At 44.4% G+C, this 23,408-nt stretch overlaps 1 protein-coding gene across 3 annotated transcripts in view; it reads right to left on the bottom strand.

Moving 5' to 3' along the window:
• Positions 1 to 7,141: 7,141 nt before the first annotated feature.
• The window catches only part of MOCS1 (molybdenum cofactor synthesis 1), a 30,733-nt gene continuing 14,466 nt past the window's right edge, over positions 7,142 to 23,408 (bottom strand). Inside the window, exons 2-9 of one of the 3 annotated variants that reach the window (XM_048297715.1) lie at positions 22,420 to 22,539; positions 19,926 to 19,987; positions 18,539 to 18,650; positions 18,129 to 18,241; positions 17,374 to 17,484; positions 16,462 to 16,582; positions 15,147 to 15,194; positions 7,142 to 11,136 (exon numbers count right to left, since the gene is read on the bottom strand). In XM_048297715.1, coding sequence (XP_048153672.1) covers positions 10,268 to 11,136; positions 15,147 to 15,194; positions 16,462 to 16,582; positions 17,374 to 17,484; positions 18,129 to 18,241; positions 18,539 to 18,650; positions 19,926 to 19,973 — 1,422 coding nt within the window. In that variant the 5' untranslated portion in view covers positions 19,974 to 19,987; positions 22,420 to 22,539 and the 3' untranslated portion in view covers positions 7,142 to 10,267. The remainder of the gene's footprint in view (positions 11,137 to 15,146; positions 15,195 to 16,461; positions 16,583 to 17,373; positions 17,485 to 18,128; positions 18,242 to 18,538; positions 18,651 to 19,925; positions 19,988 to 22,419; positions 22,540 to 23,408) is intronic. The other 2 variants (XM_048297716.1, XM_048297714.1) reach the window with 2 other exon arrangements.

The following is a 23,408-nucleotide window of genomic DNA, read 5'->3' on the forward strand; positions in this document are numbered from 1 at the left end:
TGAGATGTGGAAAAAGGCTTTTTTTTGCTGGAAGTGTCTGTGACCAGTAGTGGTTGGGTCTGTCATGTTCTAGCAAGACCTTTGCCACACTCTGCCTTCATGGAAGGGCTATTCAGAGCAGTTTCAGCAAGGACTGAGGCTTCTCTGTAAGTGGAGGGGAGGCCCTTTCCACAGCTGGAGAGCTGGAGCTGCCTCTGGAGTCACGGGGATGGGCAGCCTTTCACTGCAGAAGCATCTCCAGCACTGAGGCAATGTGACATTGGGACCAGAGCTAAGTTGTGGCCCTGGGGGTGCTGATCTTGTGCCAGCTCCTGGGGTGTCAGTGCTGGGATGCACCAGCAAGCATGTCTTGGACTTGTACCAGGGTCAAAGCAAGAGTTTCCAAATTGCAGCTTGTTCCATAGCTGAGATCTTGTCCTTGTCAGGCAGCTGCCAGCTCTCTGTCTGTTCCTGATTAATCCTCTCCCTGGGGGATGCTGACCAGCACATCCCAAATCAAGATGGAAGGAAGAAAGGGGATAAATCAGATACTGAGGCAATCTTACTCTCTAATTTTTAACCCATGCTGGCGCCCTAATACAAACAGGAAGGCAGCAGGAGTTTGGACAGGGATCAGTAGACCTGATTTAGTGCTGTGCAGAGCAGAACCAGTATAATTATGGGAAAATGGGCATAGTCACAGAAATAGCTGAGCTTTGAAAGAGGAAGGCTCTTTCCTGATATCTTTTCTGGTGGCTAGCTCCCTTCTCTTATTCCTCCTCATCCTTTCCTTCAGCTCTGCAATGAACCCTGAAAGTCTGTACCTCTCACTCTGATTAGAACAGGGTCTGGGCTGTCACCAACATATGCGAAGGTTTTCCCTTGGGAGGCAGCAAGAAGAAATCTTCCTCTAGTATTTAGGAGAAACCAAGGGACAAAAGTCCATCTGCTAAAAACAGACTTGTCAATCTGGTGGCAAACATAATTTTCTCCAATTGCACATCAGGCACGAGGAGCACTCAGACTTGGAAATCTGTCTCCAGGTACTCACTGCAGAGTGCACAGAGCAATGGGAATGCCAGGTTAGTGTCCACATCTGCAAACAATAATCTGAGTGACTTACCAAGTGTGACATGTTGGTCTGGCCCACATCCCTGTGGTCAGGCTTTCTTGGATCACAGTCCAGGCCAGTAGTGGTGGGACTGTCCTTTCTGCCTTGCTTGAAACAAGCTTCATGTGATACCAGGGGCTGTCTCTTTGCTCACAGGTGAAGGAGCAGTAGCTCCTACCTGTGTTTAGGACAGAACATGGCCCTGAGGCCCTGGGAGAGCTGGCACATGAGCCTGGAGGCAGCAGCTGCACAGGCACCCTGACCTCGCCACTGTTTTCACCATTTTCCCTGTTGCTCAGCCATTCCCATCAGCCATCATCCTTGTTTCTTTTCTTGTTCATTCTGGGTCTGGCTCAGACTACTTTGCCAGCTTTTCTTGTCCCACATTTGTGTGGGCCTTCTGGCGCAGAGCAGCAAGGTCTGGGGCTGTACCTCACTTTCCTTCCCATGGTCCTTGCAGAGCCACCTCTGCCATCGCTGGAGCTTTGCTTCCCAAGAGCCTCCAAGGCACTCCCAGCCCTGATGGGTGCAGGGGGCTCCACGAGTGCCCAACCTGTCCTTTGGAGAGCTTCAGCTGTGTGTGTGAGGAGACATTTTGTCTGAGGGATGAAGCTAAATGCAGGCCATGGTAAAGCCCCTGAGCGGCAGCTCTGGCACAGCTGCTCCGATGCGCTGATGTGCTCATTTCTGAGCAGAGCCACTTGTGGATGTAGAAGCGGCCCCTGTGCTCGTGTGGACAGGGGAACAGGTGCTGAGAGTGTGTCTGGGAGGGATTTCTTGCTGGTGCCATGTGAGGTTGGAGGAATACTTGGGTTTTCCCCTACCCTTCTATAAATGGCTTTTGTGAGAATAGGTTTCTTAACTTAGATTACAACAGCGAGGGCTAGTTGAGCTTTACTGTGAGTAGGATGCTATCAATAATACATAAACTAGATGAAAATGTTGGCTAGGTTAGGTTGGAGATGAGCCTCAGGAATGCAGCCTTCCTCACAAATTCTGTTAAAGCACTTCTGGCCACACTCAAACCTGTGTCAGGCACATGGTGAGGTGTCTGCTGTCCTGCAGAGCTGCTGGGGCAGGAAGAGCCACCAGTGCTCTTAAACCCTGATCCCCTGCCATGGGAAGCAGTGGCACTCCTGCTGTTGAGTAAGGCACTTGGTCTGACTTCCCAGAGAGCTGCCTCCCTCATGGCTGAGGACACGGGGCATTTTGCCAGGCTCTCCTGCTGCTCCGTGGGGATGAGAGAGTCCAGGACACGGGGAACCCTGTTCCCGCTGCTGGTGGGAGTGCAGGAGTGCTCAGTTGCTTGCTCCCCACTCCATCCAGCTGGGTTTAATTTTAGAAACACAGTGCTATCTTGGGGCATCTTTTTCCATGGAATGCAAGTCTTTAAGTAAATAAATAACAGCTTTGTGGAGGCGGAACGGCAGCCTGTAACCGCACTGCAAACCACGCACCGAGTGTGTTGAGCCCCGTTTTGCTTGCATGTGGAAATACTTTGTACAGAAACAGTGGCTGCACTGCCTCCCTCTCCTCGTTCAGCCCCCTCCGGAGCTGGCCATGTGCATTGATTAAAAAGAAATAAAAACACCTTGAAATACCAGCCTTGGAGAAGTGGAAATGAAAACACCTCCAGCTGCTGGGGTTCAGCTGGAGTTCTCTGGCACAGGTTTGCAAAAGCTATGGTTTACTGGTGATGAGCTGTTACTGACCATGCCTCTCTGCTGAATCTGGGACATCCCAGAGGGATGTGCTCTGAGGCATCCTCAGCAACCCGGGAGAGAAATAGCAGGCTATAAACATGAAGGCAAGAAACTTGTGTTTAAATACCCCTCCCAGTCTGGCTGGCCAAGAGCCTTCTGCATGCAGTCGTGTTGCTGATGGCTGAATGTCCTGGGTGTGTCCCTCAAAGCATGTTTGCTGGCTGGAAAATCCCGTTAAAGCCATTTTACCAGAGCAAGAGCCCATTGTCATTGCTCAGGTCCAGCAGCTCTGACACGGCATCTGCTGCATAAGCTCCTGCCCCCCTGAATCAGCAAGGGAAGCTCTTCTAAAGCTCCCAGTCTGAGCAAGACTTGCCACGGTGGCCTTCTTCTGAGGTAGGGACTTGGAGATGCACCAAAATATGCCAGGTGCAACAAATGGTGTAAAAATAACCCGGGCTGATGGCTACTTGCTCTGCTCTGCTCCTGCTGCACATTGGTGCTGCTGGGACAAGACAGTGCTGAGATGACAGGATTCTGTGCTTGTAAGGAAATTGGGTCAGGAGCACCCATCTTGGGTGCATTAGGAGTTGGCAGTGTTGATTCTGATTGCCTCCACAAAGCCAAAGGGGTGGCTAGACTGTGCCTAATCACAGAGGTATGAGTGAGCTCTGCCAGGGTCTTTGAAGCAAGTGGGCTTGAAGTCAGCAGCTGTGGCTTGGAAAAAGCATCATGCAGCATCCTGGTGCCACGTGCACATGGGATGCCTGAAGAGGTTTTGCTCTAGTCTTTCTCTTCTAAGATGAAAAACTTACCTTGTCCTTCTTCCTGTAGCTCTTGGCAAGAGCAATTCTGGGCATGACTGTGACAGTTTTGTGTGTTGGTTCAGAGATGGTTACAGTATTTGTATTCACTGCAGGGCCTGGGGATTACTAGCTGTACCTCAGCCTTTGCTGGTGGCTTCCCTTCCCAGCAGGCTACAGGGACAGGAGGATTTTCCATGTGGTGTGGATCTACCTGCTCTTCCTCTGCAAACTCCATGGCTAAGCCATGTCCTCTCCTTGGCCTCGGCCTGCTGCTTCCACTGATACTCTGGAGGGAATTTTATTTTTTGTAAACCGTAGTGAAGGCCTTCTCTTGTGGGTCTGGGCAAGCTCTGCCCATGTTCTCGATGAGCCCAGGATCAGGGCGGCCCTGGCAGCAGCTTGTCTTTTCCACTGATCCCAATTAAGATTCAGTCTTGGCAGGATGGAGCCTTTTGAGCTGCCAGCTGCAATAGGAGAGATGAGGCTTCAGGGGCAGCAGAAATAATTCCCTTCCCTGAGCTCAGCTCATTTCTTGGATCTAAGCTGAGGATGGCCCCAAGGGTTGATCTGCAGAAGCCAAATGAGCCACACAGAGCTAAAACATTTCCATTCAATGTCAGGCCCAGGGTGGGGAAGTGCAGCTCTCTGAAGCACAGAGACTGTGGGTGGCAGCTGGAGAGGGGATGGAGGGAGAGAGGGATGGACGAGTGATGTAACTCCAGGCCCTGCCTCACACAGCAGCAATTCCAGCCTTGCTGCAACTGTGCACATGGGGAGCCTTCAGTGCCGAAATTACCCCAATAAGGAAGCCTGAGTTCATTAAGGCTGCAGTAGTGGCAGGTCAGAGCTGTGCAGCTGAACCCCCCTCTCCCAGCTCCCAGCAGCAGGTGCTGCCTGGTGTGACACTGCACAGCTCTGCTGGTGTTGACAGAGTTTTGCCACAACCTGCACCAGCAGGTAACTGGCCTAGGGCACTACCTGTGGAGCAGCCGCGTATCTGATAGCCTGTGTTATCTTCCAAGCATAATATTAACACAACTTTACAGCTGCATGGCCCTCCTGCTATCTCCTCCTCTTCCTCCCCTACCTCCTGTCCCGCTGCAGCCAAGCTACCCTTGACTTTGCAAACACAAACCCTGCTTCTGCTGGCCTCACATCCTTTCAGATGCACACCCTGAAAGTACCATGGGTATAGAAGAGAGTGTTTCTGTTAAACTTAATTTTAATGCTAGAGTCATGCAGGAAGAGCTTAGTAGCACGGAATTTCTGGTTGTGAGTGGGCTGTGCAGAATTTGAGATTATGCCCTCTCTGTTGATGGAGTCATTGATAAAGCAATTTTGTCTGCTGCTAATTTGGGGTTCTGGAAGCAAACCTTAAGCAATTGTGAAGTGTGAATCTTTGTTCCATGGAGCAAGTGTGGTGTGGATGGCACCTTGGAGAGCCATGGGCAGTAGGCAGCTTGCCTGATGGCCACAGCCATGCCACTGCAGTTGGGTTGCGTACACGCAGCTGAGCAATGCCTGGTTTGTTGTGCTTCTCTTGGAGGAAAGCTCAGCAGTCTCTCAGGGCATCTGTCCCATCCTGTCCCATGAACTTGCACTCAGCTGCACTTTACTGCTACTATTTTGAGTACCCTTTACTCCCCAAAGGAGAAAACAGGGTAAGTACAAAGATAGAGATGCTAAACTGGAAGCTTTCTAAACATGGCACTGGCAGCATGGAGGGACAGGGGAAGGTAGAGAGAGCGGGATTTGTGTCTCAGCCACCCAGTGTTTAAGATTGCTGTGCCCAAAATGAGAATCTGCTCTTATGACAGAGTGCACTGAGTTCACCCAAAGCCCTTCAGGCCTAGCCTGTGACAAAGAATTCAGCTCTTCATCCTGTGCCTTTCTGGCACCATGCCAGGGTGTTGCCTGCCATCCTCATGACTTTGCAGTGCTCCTCACATCCACTGGTTTTGAGACCTAGGTTGAGGCTTTTACCTGACACCTCAAAAACCTGAAAACCTGGTCAGCCCACTGCAACCAGCAATTCCTCCAATTTTAGATTTCCTGAAATGCTGAGCTGCTCTTGGAGCAAGGCTTGGTGCATGGAGGGAAGTGAACTGTGTTTCCACTTAACCAATTAGCAGCTCCGTCTTGGCCAAAGCACACACGATGCACCAGCCATTTTTCAGCTGTTGCAAGCCTGCCTGACTGCTGAGGCAGCCAGAGGGAGCTGAGAACCAGCAAAGCACCAAGGCAGGGGCAGGACCAAGGGCCAGATTCTGTTCAGTCAAATCCCATGTAAAGCTGAGTAACAGGGAATTTACAGGGAATCACTGCAGGTCACCAGGGGCTGAGAATAGCTAAAAAAATTCATTGCTCTTTTTACTGCTCAGCTGTTGTTGCTTTTAGAATCTGGTTTTGAGCAGTTTCCATTCAGAAAAAGAGGTCTCTCCCTGAGGTATTTCAAGTTGTATCTTCTCCCCACGACCCATTCTCCTTCCCCCAGCACTTCCTGAAATCACTACTCTTTTGATGTAGATTTAATCTCTTTGAAAATTCTTAATGACCAGCTTCTGCCAGCTTCTCCTTTTATATGCTGCATCCAGTGCTCCACCACACAGGACAGTGTGAGGGTGGAGTAACTAGTGTCAGGATGTGGGCACGAAGGAAAGCCAGGCCAAGATGCCCCAAAGGATTCAGCCTGGATTAGCAGTGAAGAGACTGTTACACACAAATGTGCCACGAGCTGGGGCAACTTGAGTTTCTAGCAGGCCAAAGCTCTACCGTGTGTGCATTGTGAGGGCTGCCATGATCTGCAGTACCTGTGTTTGAATTGTGTTTGACATGCACAGAAATACAACTTGTACTCTTACGGCACCCTTCAAGAGAAGGAGGTGGTGGGCTTGGTGCTTTTCTCTGTTTCTGCTCCTAGAAAAATGATGTGAAGCTTTGTGCTTATTTCAGGATTGACAGCATTTGAAACCTTAGAATCATTTAGCTTGGAAAAGACCTCTAAGATCATTGATGTCGTCTTGGTTGCAGGAAACTAGAGAGCTTTCCTGGAAGCTTGGATGGATCAGAAGGGGAATTTCCCTTAAGGCTTATTCATGATACAGGAGAGATGGACTTTTATACAGGCACTTCCCCGAGCCTTGGTTTCAGTTGTGGTTACTCAGACTAGGAGGAAGAGCTCTGGAGGCCCCAGTTCTGCAACGAAGTGCAGTGATGTTATATACAGCCACTGGCTCAGAACAGGCATGTGGGGGAAGCTGGGATAATGACAAGAGATGATACATTACAATGTTAAACCCAAAGGATTACACAGTTTAAGAACAGCCAGATTAAAATGATTTTTACTCAACAACAGCAGAAAAAAATAAGATTCTTTATAGTACTAAGTTATTATGACTGATCCCTTGCTAATTGCTGACTAATCATGCAACTTGCAAAGCCTGTCTTGTTGCTTGTCCCGAGGTAACGTATTCATAGAAGCTTTTGGGTTAAAACATAGAAAAATTAACTAAAAAGGATATTCAGAGTAATGCAAACCACACTCCATTGCAACTAGTATTTATTAAAAATACAGTGGACCAAAAAAAGCAAGCCTCCAAAAAATAGTCAGTTCATCAACATATATTACACCATGGCCCACCCAGCACCACAGAAACACAGAGTGCTCTCAACCCATTTCTCTCACAAAATGTTGACTCGTGTTTGGTTCATTACCTATACATGTGCATAGTTTAAAGACCTGATAATGTAACATGAGCATAAAATGGCACCAAAGTCAGTTTGCCCTGCACTTCCAGCCACTCTCAAACCAAGGAAGTAGTGAAATGTGCGTACGTAACGGGATGTGCGTGGTGGTCATGCGTGTGCTCAGTAGTCCCTGGTGTGGCCCTGAGTCCTTTGTGTGGGCTTTACAGCATGACAGCAAACTTCTCAGAAGCCAAAGAATTATATGCCCAAAGCACTGTTTTATTACTACTGAGTATCTCGAGTTTCCTTTCCATTTTCAAAATTAGCTAGAGCCTGGGAGCAGGCCAGGGGGGCACGGTGCGTTGTGCGTGGTGCGGAGAGGTAAGTGCTTGTGTCAGTCAGCTGCCTTAGCAGGTTACACGTGTGCTTCCTTTTCCTGGCACTTTGTTTCCATGCTGAGCTAAGGAAACATCTGTGTTATGGGCGCAGCAGTTCCACACATGCACAGAGTCTCTTGTATTTGCAGGACTGGGTGGGATTGTTGGTGCTCAGTACAGCAGTGCTAGCTACACTCCTGGCAATGACAGGGAGTCAAGACTGTAACAATGAATGTAGATTTTCCTGGTTCTGGCCAGGACATGGGTAGTTCTTGCAGGAGCCAGGAGGGGGAATAGCTAACAGCATGGGGGGTTATTACGGGGACCAGGTATGGGGTCTCTTCCAGTAAGGGAGAAGTCATATAGTGCCTGTTCCCTCTGTTACTGAAGCCGTTACTGCTCATTTTCTTATTCCACTGCTGTTTCCAGTACATTGTTCCTATGTGAACCCATGATCTTTACCTACTGTGCCTCCAATTCTCCTCTCCAGCCCGCCACAGGAATGGAGGAGCAAGAGAGTGGCGGAACACTGAAGAGGGGAATAGCATTCCTAAACCACACCATCAATGTACCAAGGCTTCTGGAGTCTGGGCACCAAGCTTTCCAGACTCCCTTCCCTTTCAGCTATAGCTGCTATGTCTGTCACTGGATGTACCTTATCTCACCGTGACAACAAATAAAAGAATCAAATCAATTCACCTGCAATGGAAAGAGTGCCTTTTGCTGTAGCTGGTGTATGAGATTTGTGAAGGATCTGTAGTAAAACCTATTGCCTCCTCCTCTGAGCCCTGTGCTTACTTTAAATGAGCAGGATGCGTGTGGCAGTGTGGTGCGCTCACAGTAACCTCTTAGGCTTAAGATGATTTTTTTGTAGCATCTTTGACCTTACTAGAGTTGTCTTCAACCCTGTGCATATGGAGGGAGCACCCTGAATCATGTGCAGCTTCACATTAGCCATAAGCAACCAGTAACACCCTGTTTAGAGCACTTAAATTAACATTTGAAAAGCAGCCATCAATATTAACAATAATGTTGAGTAATTTCTTATCTAGGACAGTTAACTACCAAAAAAAGCTAATTAATGCTACATGACTGTGGCCACTGCTACATTTATGGGGACACTTAAGTGCTCCAAGGCCAGACGACTTAATGAAAACCAAATTAGAGAAACATGCAGGAAGACACTCTGGCAGAGGCAACGGTAACTACCTTAATTTTCCAAGTGACCACTGGTATTAAAGTCTGTTTGATCTGTCAGGACTATGCAGGTTGCTGGTTACTAGGAGTTGCACTGTAGCATAAAAAATTTGGAGTCTTCTAGAGCTTGGTGTGACATCTCTTTCTAAAGTCAGGGAGAACTTAACACTTACTTCTGTGCTTGGCAAAATTAATCCCTCAAGCATGCAGACAGGGCATCCATGTATTTCAGTGCTAAGGTCAAAATGCTGGAACATGCTTCTAACATTGTAAAACCTATCTTTCAGATCAGAAAAATAATTCTTCCAAATCCAGAAATCCCATTTCTGCATGATGTTTTACAGAGCACTCAAGGCAGAAAACTGGGCAGCTGCCATTTTTTTTTCTTCTGAAACTATGTGAATTATTTCCCACTTGCAGGTGTCTCTCTTATGAGGAAAGGCTGAGGGAGCTGGGCCTGTTCAGCATCCAAAAGAGATGACTGATGTTGCAATATGCCAGTGTCTAAGAGGGAGATGGCAAGAATATGGAGCCAGCCTCTTCTTGGTGGTGCTGAGCAATAGGACAAGAGGCAACGGGCAGAAACTGATAGACAGGAAGTTCCACCTGAACTTCTTCACTCTGCAGGTGACTGAGCACTGGAACAGATTGCCCAGAGAAGTTGTGGAGGCTCCCTCGCAGGAGATATTCCAGTCTGGACACAACCCTGTGCTCTGGGAGCCTTAGCAGGGAGGTTGGACCAGGTAACCCACTGTTGTCCTTTCCAACCTTACCCATTCCGGGATTCTTTGATTCTGTGAAGGGAAGCAGTAGCACTGCAAAGGGATGGGAGCTGCCCCTTGACCCTGACTGTTCCATGTTTATAATCTCTGCTGTACAGTGAGGTTCCCCAGCTGTGTTCTTCTCATTGTCACCCTCTAAATTCAACGGAAGAGGTCAGGGGGAAAAGATGGACAGACACAATTCTGAAATCTTAATCCTTGACTTAGAAATTGTTGCCAAATAACAGCATTTTCAGCAGTTGCTTCATTTCCAGAGCTCACAGTTGCAAGGTATGATGACAGCAGGTGTATTTCACAAAGGCAAAAAAAACCAAAAACCCAGAAACCTCTGTGGTATAAGCAGGAATCTTTTCTCAATCTCAGCACGAGGACACTGAAATGGAGGTATTGGCAGAGTGGAGAAGTCTGTCCTCAAGAAAACACACATGGTTTTCAACAGGGCTAAGTGGCTCCACTGTTCACCCAGCAGTGAGCTGACAGACTAAGGCAATGCTGGAGGCATGGGGTTGCTGTACAGTACACACCCGCTGAGGTCTCCAAGCCCACCAGCTGAGCACAAGGACTTCTGTAAGAGGCTGAACAGGAGCAGTGGTCACTTGGAGGGCTGGAGGTATCTGGATATTATCTAGACCCTTGAGAAGTCTCCTCTCTGCCCACCTGTCTTACTAAGCAACTTGAGCTCTTGGATGACAATGTCATGAGTGACTGCTTTGCACATGTCGTACACGGTCAGCGCAGCCAGGCTGGCAGCTGTGAGAGCCTCCATCTCCACACCTGTCCTTCCCCAGGTGTGACAGGAGCTGCGGATCACCACTGCGTGTCTGGCCTCATCCAGGCTCAGAGACACCTCAACATGGTACAGGGGGATGTTGTGACACAATGGGATCAACTGGCTGGTCAGCTTGGCTCCCTGAATTCCTGCAATTTGGGCTACTGCCAGCACATCCCCTTTCTTCACCTGGTTTTGCCTGACCATCCTGAATGCCTTCTCACCCAGGAGAACCACGGCACCAGCAACAGCAGTTCTTCTGGAATCTGGCTTCCCTCCAACATCAACCATTGTGGCCCGTCCTTCCTCGTCAGTGTGAGTCAAGTTGTCAGAGGCACGAGGTACCTTGGTGCAAGATCCCAAATCCCTGGTATGGAATTCAGATCCTGAACATGTATCTTTGAACTGACGGTCCACAGAAACTTGGCCCACAGAAGTATCAAGGCACTTTGTATCCAATGTGGAGCTTGGGTTCTTCTGGAAGACACAGTAGCCTCGGAGCTGGGTTTGTAGAATTCCTGTTGCCATATGCCACTGTTTCTCTGAGTGAGATCTTGGGAGGAAAAGTTGTCCTGTAAGTGTGTTTTTCATTGATGTTTTTCCCTTTTGTTTGGGTAAACTTACTCTCAAAGTCAGCCAATGGCTAAATGTGTGGCCCCACTGCTTTGAATTTGGGGGATTCTGTAGGGCATCTTGGCATAGTAGGAATGACATCAATGCAGGCTCTGGGGAAAAAACAAAAAGTAACATGAGAAGAACATCTTACTAACTGGAAAGCTAAGCTGCCGGTAGCAACTGAGAACCCTGTCACAGCACTGCTTGGGACTTCCCATGTTGCAAAAACCTCAATAAGTCTGCAAATACCCACTTTTTTCCTCAAGCTCTTTCTCTTCTCTCATCAGTTCCTTGCATTTCCTTGTTTGCTATTACAAACCTCAAGACTCAGAACACTCATTTCGAGGTCCCTGACAAAAAGAAACAACTTACTTTCTAAAAGCATCAACACTTTTTGAGAAACAGCAGCCAAGAAAGCTTATAGGAACATCACTTCTGAAGAAAAGTGAGTCACAGCATCTCAGCATCCATTTGGGACCATCCCAGCACCAGCCTTCTTTCAAAAGCTTGGCAGGGTTAATAGGAAATTCTTACACTCAGATTCTCAACTCTGCCTTTCCAAACACCTCCCTCCCAGCACAGGCGGCTGCACTTCCTCCTTTCACCTCCTTCTGCAGGGAAGGGTTATGCCAGCACTTGAGGACAGCAGGGACCAGAAGCACTGCAACTGCACTGTCTACAAGCTCAGAGGGTGATGGGAACCTCTCATATTATTGTCAGCTCTTAACACATTAATGACAGCTGAAGTTTAAGCACTGGAAAAACCACAGTCCCCTCAATGACAGATAGATTTTAAATCTACTCAGAAGCATGTTCCAAGTCAAGCTGGCAGAGCTCCCAGCTGGCAGAGAGGTAGTAGGCCCTCCTGCCCCTTTTCACCATTTAATCCTTTGGTTTTGGCATTTGTACTGGGCTAGATGCCAAGTGTGAAGACAGGAGGAGTCTCTTTCACATAAAAGTGAATGTTTTGTAAGTAAAGAGGTAAGCAGCAAAGCCCTGGTTTAACAGCACCATTGATAAGTATGTTTCTCTTTTTCTGAAGCTCCTTCTCTTTCTGCTCTGAGAAAGGTGGAATTAGGTTGTGCTCAATAATCTCCCTTTGGTAGCTCTGGTATTCAAGGACGCCCTTTTCAGCCTATCCATGGGTGCATCAAAACAGCTTCCTGCCCCACATTGCTGGGCTACCTCTGCTGCCCAGGGACTGTCCACATGACAATAACAGACACAGTGTGGACAAAGGTCTCGTTGTGCTCCTCCCTCTTTTTTTAAAAACAAACCCACCAAACTCTTCCTTGCTAGTCCCAACCTCTGCTGAAACAAGACTGATGCACTTAGCACCATTTTCATCCAGAGTACCCTCCAAACATTGGTCTGGAAGTACCCATTCCTGAAGATTAAGTCAACCATAGATTTCATGATTTTAATCACTGCAATAACCTAAATTCAGGCAAAGGCCTTTTTTCATCTACAGCTGATGGTCTATCCACTAAAGTTAAGATTCCTGCAAATTTGAAGCCATGTGTTTACCTCTGAGGAATGGGATTAAATGGACATAAATGTACTGAATGCAACACTGCTGTGCTTTAGAAGAGCACAGAAAATTATTTTTCTTATTCCTCTTCTCTTGCTCTTTCTTTTCATAGTGGGGCCTAACCTGAATATTCCTTTTAAAATCCAGGAACTCAAAGCACTCAGTTCTTTTGGATTCCTTGATTAGTATTAAAGCTGAAGCTAAACCCTTGTAAAAGAGTCTTGTTTTCAGGAGAAGCCAGACTGCAAAGGCAGACAAGTACTTCCTTCCACAGGGTAAACACTCGTGGGTGGGAGACGGGAGAGAAGTTTGCTCAAGCAGAGTGGGAAGTAAACAGACAGCAAGAGACAGTCATGAGTGCAAAGCATCTTTGCTTTTCTGAACAACCTACACTTCTTGAAGTTGTACCTAGTCATCTCTATTTGCACCCAAATTGCTCATATACCTACAAAAAAAAAAAGATAATGGTTTTCTACTGCACCGTATAGTGAAACCATCTGACAAATTCCATCTCCTTATATCCTATTACTGCACCTCAAGTTTAATTATGTCAGTTTCCAACTAGCACAATCTCAGGGGGAGAAAAGAAGGCAGGAGATACTTAAATTAATGAGGAAATTCCCATAACTGAAGTGAACCCCGGAGAAGAAGAACCTGCCAAAAGGAATATTTTGATTAAGGGAAATAAGACACAAACCACATAGCAAAGGACTGGACAACAGCAGTGCAGGGAAGATGCCAGGTTTGGCTTACTGGGTCTAGCAAAACCAATTAGTGATTTCCACAGCATTAAATTAATTAAATTTCATTAAATTAATTCCATACACACACTCCCCCACTGACTGCTTGCACGCCAGCATTATTTGAAGTTTGTAAGTAATTCAAAATACAATTAGGAAATCTCCTAATGATTCCCCATGTGTCACAGTGGGATACTCTCCACTCATCTCCAGTCTCTCTATTGATGCGGTGACTGCCAGGAGTCAGTCTCAAAGGGAGATGGAACAGCTGAAGGAGGAAGACCTGGACAGGCTGCCTCTTTCACTGCCCTGTCAGACAATGTTAAAGCACTTTTCAAAAGGAAATTGGATTGATCTGATCTGTAGCCATCCAAACATTGCTATGAATGCTAACTTTGGAGTGTGGGAATTCTTTCAAAGGCAACGTGAAAAATTACGTAGGTCCCAGTGAGCTGTCAAGAGTTTACTATAGTATTTTTCATCTTACCAAAAAAAAAAAAAAAAACCAAACCAAAAAACCCCAACAAAATTATTTCCTCATGCAGCAAGTCAATACACACTTTAAACAAAGGATCCTCCTTACCCTTTTTCTGGAACACAATGTAGCAGTGGCCAAATACAAGAGAGCAAAAGCAAACTCAAAAAGACAATCTTGCACCAGTCAACATGGGAAATGATGGCCCTTTAAAGTGGGGCACCAAGTGAAAAACATTCCCAGTGAAGACCTATCCTAAAGACCTCTGTGGATCCTACTGCGTAATAAAGGCAACAAAAGTACAAGCCCTAGGGGCTTTGTTTAAAAATAGAGTAGTTGTTATTGTATCACCTGTTGCAAAGACCTGCAGATTAATGCATGTTCCCCTCCCCAATGGTACCTGTTTTAAAACCTGTGTTTTAAGCTGCCCAACAGCTAACCTGCTCCAAAACATCAATGGGAGGATGAGAGTTGGGATTTAAAACATGTTCAGGTCTTTCACCATTGTTTTGGTTTTTTTTTTCCCCCCACATCTTGTTGATAAGGAACAACAAAACATCTTGCAATTAATCTCACAAAGCTAACTCTTGTAACCATTTATTAAGGTCTTTGGAAAGATAGCTATCTTACAGAACAGGGAAACACAGGTATGGAAGGAGGTAAAAATCACACTGAAGGAGATGTTAAAAATCAGTAAGAGAACCCCAGCAGTGCTACATCTCTCATGAACTGAGCTTCAGGCAGAACTGAGAGTTAGCAAACAGCTTCAATGGACACTAGAAGGAAAGGCTCTTGGCTCATAGGGCTTTCATGGATATGTTCTGAGACTTTGCAGCAATAAGTGGCAATTTCAAAAAAACGAAGCCCTACATCTCAAATTCTGAAGTAGTAGTGAGGTAGGAACACTTGCATTTCTTTCAGCTTGCTGGCTCTATATACATTATAAACAAAGTTTAATTTCTTAATACATGGATAAAACTCCATTCTGCATCCTTTATATTTATATGGCAATATGGTCAAAATTCACCCCAAACTGTCTTATAAATAACTATACTGTTCTTCTTAAGCTGATAGGAAATAAGGTAGGAAAGTTGATTATCCCTTTGGAAAATGTAATGAACTGTCATAATTAGAGAAAACAAAACCAGGGCTGTCACTTGGAAAATGGGGTAAAGCTTGGTAGGGACATTAAACCTTTCCTCCTCTTCCACTTCAGTGTGTTAAATATAACTGCTTAATTAAAAGCCCATTTCTTTGCCTAAACCTAAGGCAGAACCAAAAGCTAGACTTAGAAGCCCAATCTACTCTGCTCCCCCAAAGACAGAAACCGAACAAAATCACTGTATGTTTTTTACGTACTGATTTGTCACCCACCAATCAGGACCATTGGCCGGTTTTTCATCTGGGAAATGTTAAACATGCCTAGAAATAAAATAAGGAACACATAAAAATCCTGGCTTTTTAGGCTTTAAGTCATGCATCTGGTTTACATATTTAGTTTTCTGCTCTTCACAGTGCAACCTGTATGCTAGGAAAAACAAAGCTCAGTAAAGACCAAGGGAACTGGAGGAGGGGGAATCCAGCGTGGCATTATCTAAAACTATAGCTGCCCAAGTCTCCAGGCACCCAGCTGCTATGGGTCTATCACACTGCAGAACCCTTTCCCAGAAAGCTTGCCATAATGTGAATTACAGTCTACCTACTACAGAATTCAATCAATTTGAGACTATCTTGTCTCTAACAACGGTATTTGACTGTTCTAGTTCTATAGATAAGCTGTGAATAAGTGTTCCAGTTCAAAGAAGATTAAAACAAACTGTGAGATTAACACAAACTGGGAGAAGACAGACAATGTCAGGTAAATGCTGCTGATGGCAAAACGCCTTTAGTAGACTCTTCCCCATCCACCCCCTGCTTTCCCAAATCAGAATTCATAAATAAATGGTCTACAAATAAAGGAACCAAACCCTCCACCCCTTCCCTTAGGTTTACAAGGCACTATTTTATCTGAGTCAGACCAATGTACTTTGCAAATTAGTCTACGTGTAGATTTAAAGGCTACCTTTAAATTCGTTTCACATGTTAGGAAAAAAGGGAAAAACCTACTGTTGTTAATCTGTCAGAATCTGCAAGAAAACAAAAGGGCCAAAGCACATTTTAGTGTATAGGGGACTAAGCCATGACCATAAAGCCAGTTCATGTACAAGAATTCAGCATTCCCAGCTGGAGCCAGATTACAAAACTACAGTAAGGTTCAGATATGAATGTTAATATCAACATAAATTCAGGAAAGATGAATACAGCCTGAGGATGTGACTGCATCAGCATGGACCTTGTGTCATGACCTTGTGCAGAGCACTAGATGAGTGCCCACAAACTCCTGCACAGTGAAGAAGAGATTTGTCACTTCTAGAAACATGTTAATGCAGTACTTGGACTGACAGCTCCATTTAGTCTTAGTACTTCTTTTACAGCAAGCTAATCTAAAAAAAAGGGGATCCAGTGCAACTACTTAGCTTTACACTTTGCTGTTGTTGTCGTGAGCAGTGGCATTTGTATCTATTTGAGAACAAAAGTCAGTTTGGAAGTCTTTCAGACAGTCTGGATTCTAACTCTCATGGAAGGTTACAGGTACCAGGACATTATTTTCCCTAGCACTGCTGTTATTTCTCAAGTACAAGGAACATACCGGCATGCTGTTTCTTTTTTCTGCCCACTGCTGCTCCAATGATTTGAATCAACTGTTCCTCTGAGGCACCTGACCGTAGGTGATCCCTCAAGGACACTTCTGAATTCCCAAAAAGGCACACCTGCAGCCAACCCAGGGAAGAAGAAGAGGATAAATGAGAAAGAATAAAATAAATTACTTTTACAAATATTTTGTACTAACCACAGAGTGAAGAGCTTTGAAGAGGCCTACCCTATTGAAGGGAACATTTATGGAGATTGTTTTCTTTACCTCTCCTCATGTACACACAGACAGCCTGGGATTTTAAGCAGCCTAAGCTCATTGGGCCTTCAGGCTGCCTTGGTCATCTGACACTAGGCAGCAGCACAGCTGTTGTCAATATCAGGTGACAATGAATAAGTGCCAATTTTTAATTGAAAACTTTAATTTTCCCCCAGAAACTGCCAGTTTCAACGTGGCAGGAAATGGCTATCCCTCCTTGTTCTACAGTCATTGAGCAAATGTACAGGCTGCTCTTGAAGAAGAAGAGTTACAAGTTGTTTGGGAAACAAGAAGAATCCTTGTGGAATGCAAAAGCCAAGCCCTCACAGCTGCTTGGGCCCTTTTTTAATGGGAAATCATCTGTTTTTCACATGTTTAAGATGATTTTGAATCAAAGATTAGAATAAATATTTATACTTACTGGCCTTGCAACCATGTTTTACAACTGAAGTTAACTATGGTAACTGAAAAAAAGGTGATGTAACATCCCCCTAACAGCCTGACAAGATGGAACAAGAATACATACAGGATAAATAAACAGGAGCTAGCTGGTAATAATTATGCATCTTTACATCCCAGCTACTTTTAGGGAATGAATTTCAACACTATTTTCACTGCATGAAATCAAGAGAATCCTGTTTCACTACCAACCTTTAGGTTCCCATCTGCTGTTATCCTCAGCCGATTGCAGGATCCACAGAAGTGCTCTGACATGGAGGTGATAAAGCTGATTTGTCCCTGGAAATGTGGCACCTTGTAACTCTAAAGAAATGCACAGGAGAAAAAAAAAAAAAAGAGTCAAATACAGACTCCTAACTTTTATAGTTTCACTTGCCTGAAGACCAGAAAATCTATTTTAACATAGATTTTCTTCAGCCCTAAAACCATATCAAAGAAAAAAAAAAAAAGCAAAATCAGTTTTGTCAGGTGTTCCAGTCTATTCTGCCCTGTTTCTGGAAATTCCCAAACTTGTTAACTGCTTGCTCTAGTAGTTATCTGTAACTAACAGGTGATGCCTGTAGGGAGCATGAGCTCGAAAGTCCCCATTTGACACTGTACAGTCTAAACCAATAGTTTTTTCACTGAACAACTGTTCCATCAGGATTGTTAATGTGCAGCCATAGAATGACAAAAGTTTCAAAAGCTGTAAATACAGGCCTGGCATTCTTTATACCTGGCTGAAAATACATCTAGAAAACACATTGTATTTCTAAAGGTAAAGACTATGACTAGCACTTAATAAGCACCAAGTCTCATGCAGGCAGCTTGACCGAAACCCAAGAGTTACTACATTAAGTGTTTATTACTTTGGTTGTCAAATATCAATGCTGAACTTGTGAGCATTTGGGGATTTGGGGCAGGGAAGGAATGGGGGCATGTTTCACATGTTCTCTGCTCAACCCCACCTTGGCTGTGCTGGAAGTCTCACAGGGTAATTTCTCCAATTCCGGCCATCGCTGTTTAATTGTATCAAGCATTTCTTTGTAGCTCACCATCTTCTTGAAGTTCCATTTATTGCCTAGAATTAACAAAACCAGCCTAACTTTAGACTGTGGATTTTATTTTCTTAATTAGCAGAGAACCACTTTTACATTCTCCATGTCTCATTTTAGCTGTAGGTGTCCCAGCCCCAACTAGTCCTTCTACAGCTTATCGAGGGAGGAAGATAAGCTGCAAAAGATACAACATAAAACTTCAGGCAATTCCTAATTCTCTAAAAGAGCTTATCAAAACCTCCAGAGACAAGTCTATGGGGTGAATATTCACCAAGCAGCCCACTTCTGTCCAAGAAGAATCTCAAAGCAGCAGTACTTACCATCAAAGGGCATGTATTCTATGAACCGCACATCAAGGGGCAGATCCTTTGTGAAATCCACAAAGTCCAGCACTTCATCCTCATTGAAGCCTCGCATCACCACACAGTTCACCTGCAGGTAAAGCAGACACCTGAAATTAGTGAGCAGAGTATGACTTTCTTTCCACTTACACAAGGTTTCACAGTCCTTGCGGAAGGCAACATGGCTAGAAATAACTTCTTTTTTGGAAAGAAAAAATGTTGAGAGAAGCTGGCAGGACTGCAGTGGTATGGATGATCATTTCTGCCTAACTCAACCAAGTTTTTACATCCAACCTAACCAAAGTTGTTCAAGTTGTCTTGCTACATGGAAAACTAATACAAAAGCCAGGTAACACAAACATCATCTTACCCACCAAAGGTATGGCTGCTTTTATTGTTTAAAATGACAACTCCACTCCCCAGTTCTACACTGTGGCTTCTGTAAAAGTACTGGCAAGCTACCTTCCACAGCACTCTCTATGGCAGATGATAGGCAAATTCCCTGGACCAGGAAGTGTTCACAGCACACTCCATAACCATAGGCTACTGGATAACTAGCCCCGCCTTCCTCCAAAAGAGAGGTTAACACTGAGTTTTACCCCACATTCCTCATAAACAATATTTACATTGGAGCCTTAGGTCCTCTGTGCTATATCTGAAGAACAACTGAGAGCTGTGGACTTGCTAAAATACTTCAGTTAGCAAGGCAGCCTTGTATGTCCAAACATCACCTATCACAGTTCTTAAGAGCTTTTAGGAAAGCCTAAAACCTAGTTTAATTTCAAATGTTTTTCACTTCTGTATAGCCTAAGCCACTTACACATAATAGAACTTTCAAAGCACTCGTGAAACTGAAGGGAACCACAGCTGCAGAACTGCCAACACCTGAGTTAGGGTGAAGTTTCATGCTGCACTGAAGCTGGTCTACCTGCACCCTCAAACTTGCTTTTCCTCTCACACTGGCACTGGAAATAGTCTGCTATAAGAAGCTAAAGGAGACATAACAGGAGAAAATGAATGTCTTTTTGCAGGGTAGTTCCTGCCAGTTAACTGCCTTGGCCAGATGCAGAGCTGAGTGAGACAAATGCCAATTCAAGAGAGAGGGCAGGAGGAGGCAAGTACAGAGCAGGGCCATCCTGTGATGATGTAATCAGTAGGCTGAGGCAGTATGAACCTGCACCCCCAGCTGCACAAGATTTCTCCTTGTTACTTCTTGATGTGATCTTCAAGTCTTTCCCCAGCATCACTAAAAGTTATTCATGGGGTAGGGTGGGAGGTGAGATGGAATATAATAAATTCCTTTTCAGGTGAACTGTACATATGGTAAAACACAACAGTTTTCAGAGTAAATAAACACTGTATCTACCTTAACAGGATGGTAGCCAAGTTCAGCGGCTTTGTGGATTCCTTCCATTACCTTGTGAAAGCCTAAGATACAAAAAGAGTGACAAAGAATTTTTATTGTTTCAAAGCAGAATGCAAAAGGTGGTTATTAAGTACAAGACAAATAAAAACCAATCTGATTCAGTAGGCACAGCTGCAAGTAAAAAGACCTGCAAATAAAGAGACTTTAATTATACCCCCCCCCCCCCCCCCAACCCACAAAGACTACCAGTGTTACTGTGCTCAAGTCATTGATATCAATATTTAACTGGTATATGAGTAATCAACAATACTGGTATGGTTTTTTACATCTTTGGATATCCATATATTATTAGCATATGATTCTCCACTTCCCTGTAAGTCAGCTTTCCTTGTGTTACATTCTTCTTAAAGGGAGTGGAAAGAATTTATCAACTGCCTCCAGATGCAATGAAGAAAAAATAACAAATTAATGTTTATTTTATAGTAATGACTTGTGTCTTTTCTAAAATGGCAGAATTTCACTGTTCGGAATCAGACAGCAATGTTGCTAAGTGAATTTTAAAAGGATTTTTCTAAAGTACATTTTGGGTGGAGTGGGTTTAGGACCAAACAAAAGCCCCTTGATTCCCTGTTCAACCCTGGCTACAGATGTAATTGGCTTCCCAAAGCTACTGACTATGCATTAGTCAGAAGATCAGAGGCAGCATTTTTCAGGATCATCATTTTTATGACTAAACATGGGAAATCAGTGAACAAAATGAACAAAATGTGGCACGGATTAGAGCATTTAGGAAAGCAATTCAGCTGGCCTTAGACCCTTGAAAACAAATGAAAGATGTCAAAAACTACTTCAAGGAATGAAGTGGCCGGTTTCATTCTACCATTTAGTGTGGCCTACACCCGCCAGCTGCTCTCAAACACAGGGATACAGTTAATTCAGGGCAAGTATCTTTGCCCCTACACATACCTCTTAAAGCTGGAAGAAAAAAAAAAAAAACAACCATGCAGTTTTAGAATTCCAAAGTCATTTAGGAAAGCCTCTTAATGATCTCATCCAAACCACCCCTTCCGTCAACTTTGTTTAAAGTTAAGACCTTTCATCAAGACATCAATTTCATACTTTGCATATTATTCCCTCCCTGCCATACTCAGCAGCTGGCAGAGAACAGAGGTGAGCAGGAACGAGACAGCAAACTCCCGAGCTCTGGGCACACATTTCTACTGAGCGCTCAGCTGCTCGCCCCGTGTTTGTGAATGCCTCTTCTACCCTGGCAGGTCCATCGCCCTCCTTTCCCTATCTATGATCTACTGGAACCTCAGATTCTCTAGTGAACAGATCATACCTTCACTACTCTGTAGGTGTCTTAGCAGAAAAAAGCAGTAACTCAATAGTACTCTGTACATACTTAATATTGGATGCACTCAAAATCAGAAAAAAAGAAAAGGAAAGAGACAAAAATTTCACTTCACTGCTCTCTGGCTAGTAAAGGCATCATAAAGCATGGGCACAGGAAAGCAGAAGACACAATTATTTAATAAGCTAGTTCTAATGCTAATCCTGGGTGCAAAAAGAGTGGTGAAGAGCAAAGTTATTTCACACAGTGAAATAACTCTTGCAAGCAAGTATTTGAAGTTATGGCTTGTCACCTTTCTCAATCACTACCTACTTTTGCATGTGCCTAGGAAGTTTCCAGCACCTGTGGTAGATCTCCTTCCAATTAAGCAAGATTGCAGGCAGATTGTGGCAAGAGATAATGACAGTGCTGTAAGCACAACCCAGAGCCATGAATGGGATCAAAAATCTCTGTAAGTGCTCAGAAAATCTCATGTGTGACCTCAGGATTACAGAAAGGAGGAACTCAATGTAACTCAAGAGGCCAGGAAGCAACCACTTCTCCTCTTTCACCCAATGAAAAATTTCAGTATTTTCATCATATTTGATCTCTTCTGAAGTCAGAACTTTAGCCAGCTTTATAGTACAGAGAACCTCAGAGCCATCCAGAAAAATGCTATGTTGTACAAAACCTCTCAGCATTTAATCCTTACAGGAAAAAAGGCTTCAGGCCTACATTTAATGATAAAATTACAGTACATCATTACCTCATTTCTCCTTGTATGAAACACACACACACACACACAAAAGGGACAGGCCACAAAACAGGTTAGACTGGCTACCTGCATGAAAACATTTTTCATTTGTTCATCCCTCAGAATGTGGTAGATTGGGAGAGGTAGAAATATGGTACTCTAAAGTGCTTTCACACATCAGGATCTCACAGTCATTTTTGTCTATCCCAACCATTTGCAAGTAGGGGCAGATGTGATGCAGGGCACACATTTTCTATGTCTTCTTAAAACCCTAGATTGACTTTCCAGCAAAACAGAAATTATTCCAAGTTTCTCAAGTTCCTGCTAAGCTCCATAAACAGATGCCACCTTTACTTCCCACAGAAGTTATCAGCCTGTAGGAGTCCAAGACCAGGAATCCCTCTCACCTTAATAGAGCTATATCTTGTTGCCTCTGGAACTGCCACAGGAGACAGGGTAGCTCAGTAGGGCAGGCACTCTATTCTCTGCTCATTCCATACTTGGAAATCTCCTATTAAATAAAAACCCTCAAAAAAAAAAAGTATTTGACATAATTTCAGTCTTTAACCTTAACAAAAAAAGAGAAAAAAAATCCAAACCAACAGAACTCAATGTTACTATTTTAAACTGATCTCTCTGCTTAGAAAAAAATCTATGATTTGGAGACTTTTTTCTCCTCTTTAAAAATACGGAGTAATAGAAATTTCCCTGTTCATTGTCTATGCCGTTCAGTTGAGCAATTTCTCTCTTTGTTGGTAAAAGATCTTTTTTTCTTTAGAGAGGGAAGAGAACATTTATATAATAAAAATTACCCTCATCCCTAATAACTTTCAGTTTACCTTATAAGCAGCACACTCCTAACAGCTTCTAATCATATATGAAGATCTCTGGCCTTATAATTCAGGAAGCTGGAGGCTCACATTTGCCCCTTCAGTGGCAAAAGAAAGGCATGTTCCTAATGAATGTCACAAACCAGGTAATACTCAAACACAGAGAGCAGAAGGAAAGAGCATAGCCAACACCTGTTTGTGATTAGATACTCCCAGATACCACTCTGGGAGCCAACTGTGCCATGACACAACCAGATTAATGTAATAGCCTACCCTGGAAGGATAAGGCTCCAGTCAGATTTATGACAGGAACTGATTTCTGCACCATGACACAGAAACCTGAAGTAGTGCTCCCATAGAGACTGTTGACAAGGACACCTTTCTGCACCTGCCAGCAGAACTTTAGTTTGACAGCAGTGATTCAAATGCAGACATTACTTCTCACAGCATTTCAGATTTCTACACTCCTCTTCCTACCTCTATCCGAGGCTGTTGCCCCATCTGGTGGCTACTCAGAGGTTTTGTCAGAATTAGATGTTCACAGACTGCTGAAGTTACATTGCTGG

The sequence above is a fragment of the Corvus hawaiiensis genome, chromosome 3 (assembly GCF_020740725.1).
Source record: "Corvus hawaiiensis isolate bCorHaw1 chromosome 3, bCorHaw1.pri.cur, whole genome shotgun sequence".
Lineage (NCBI taxonomy): Eukaryota > Metazoa > Chordata > Aves > Passeriformes > Corvidae > Corvus > Corvus hawaiiensis.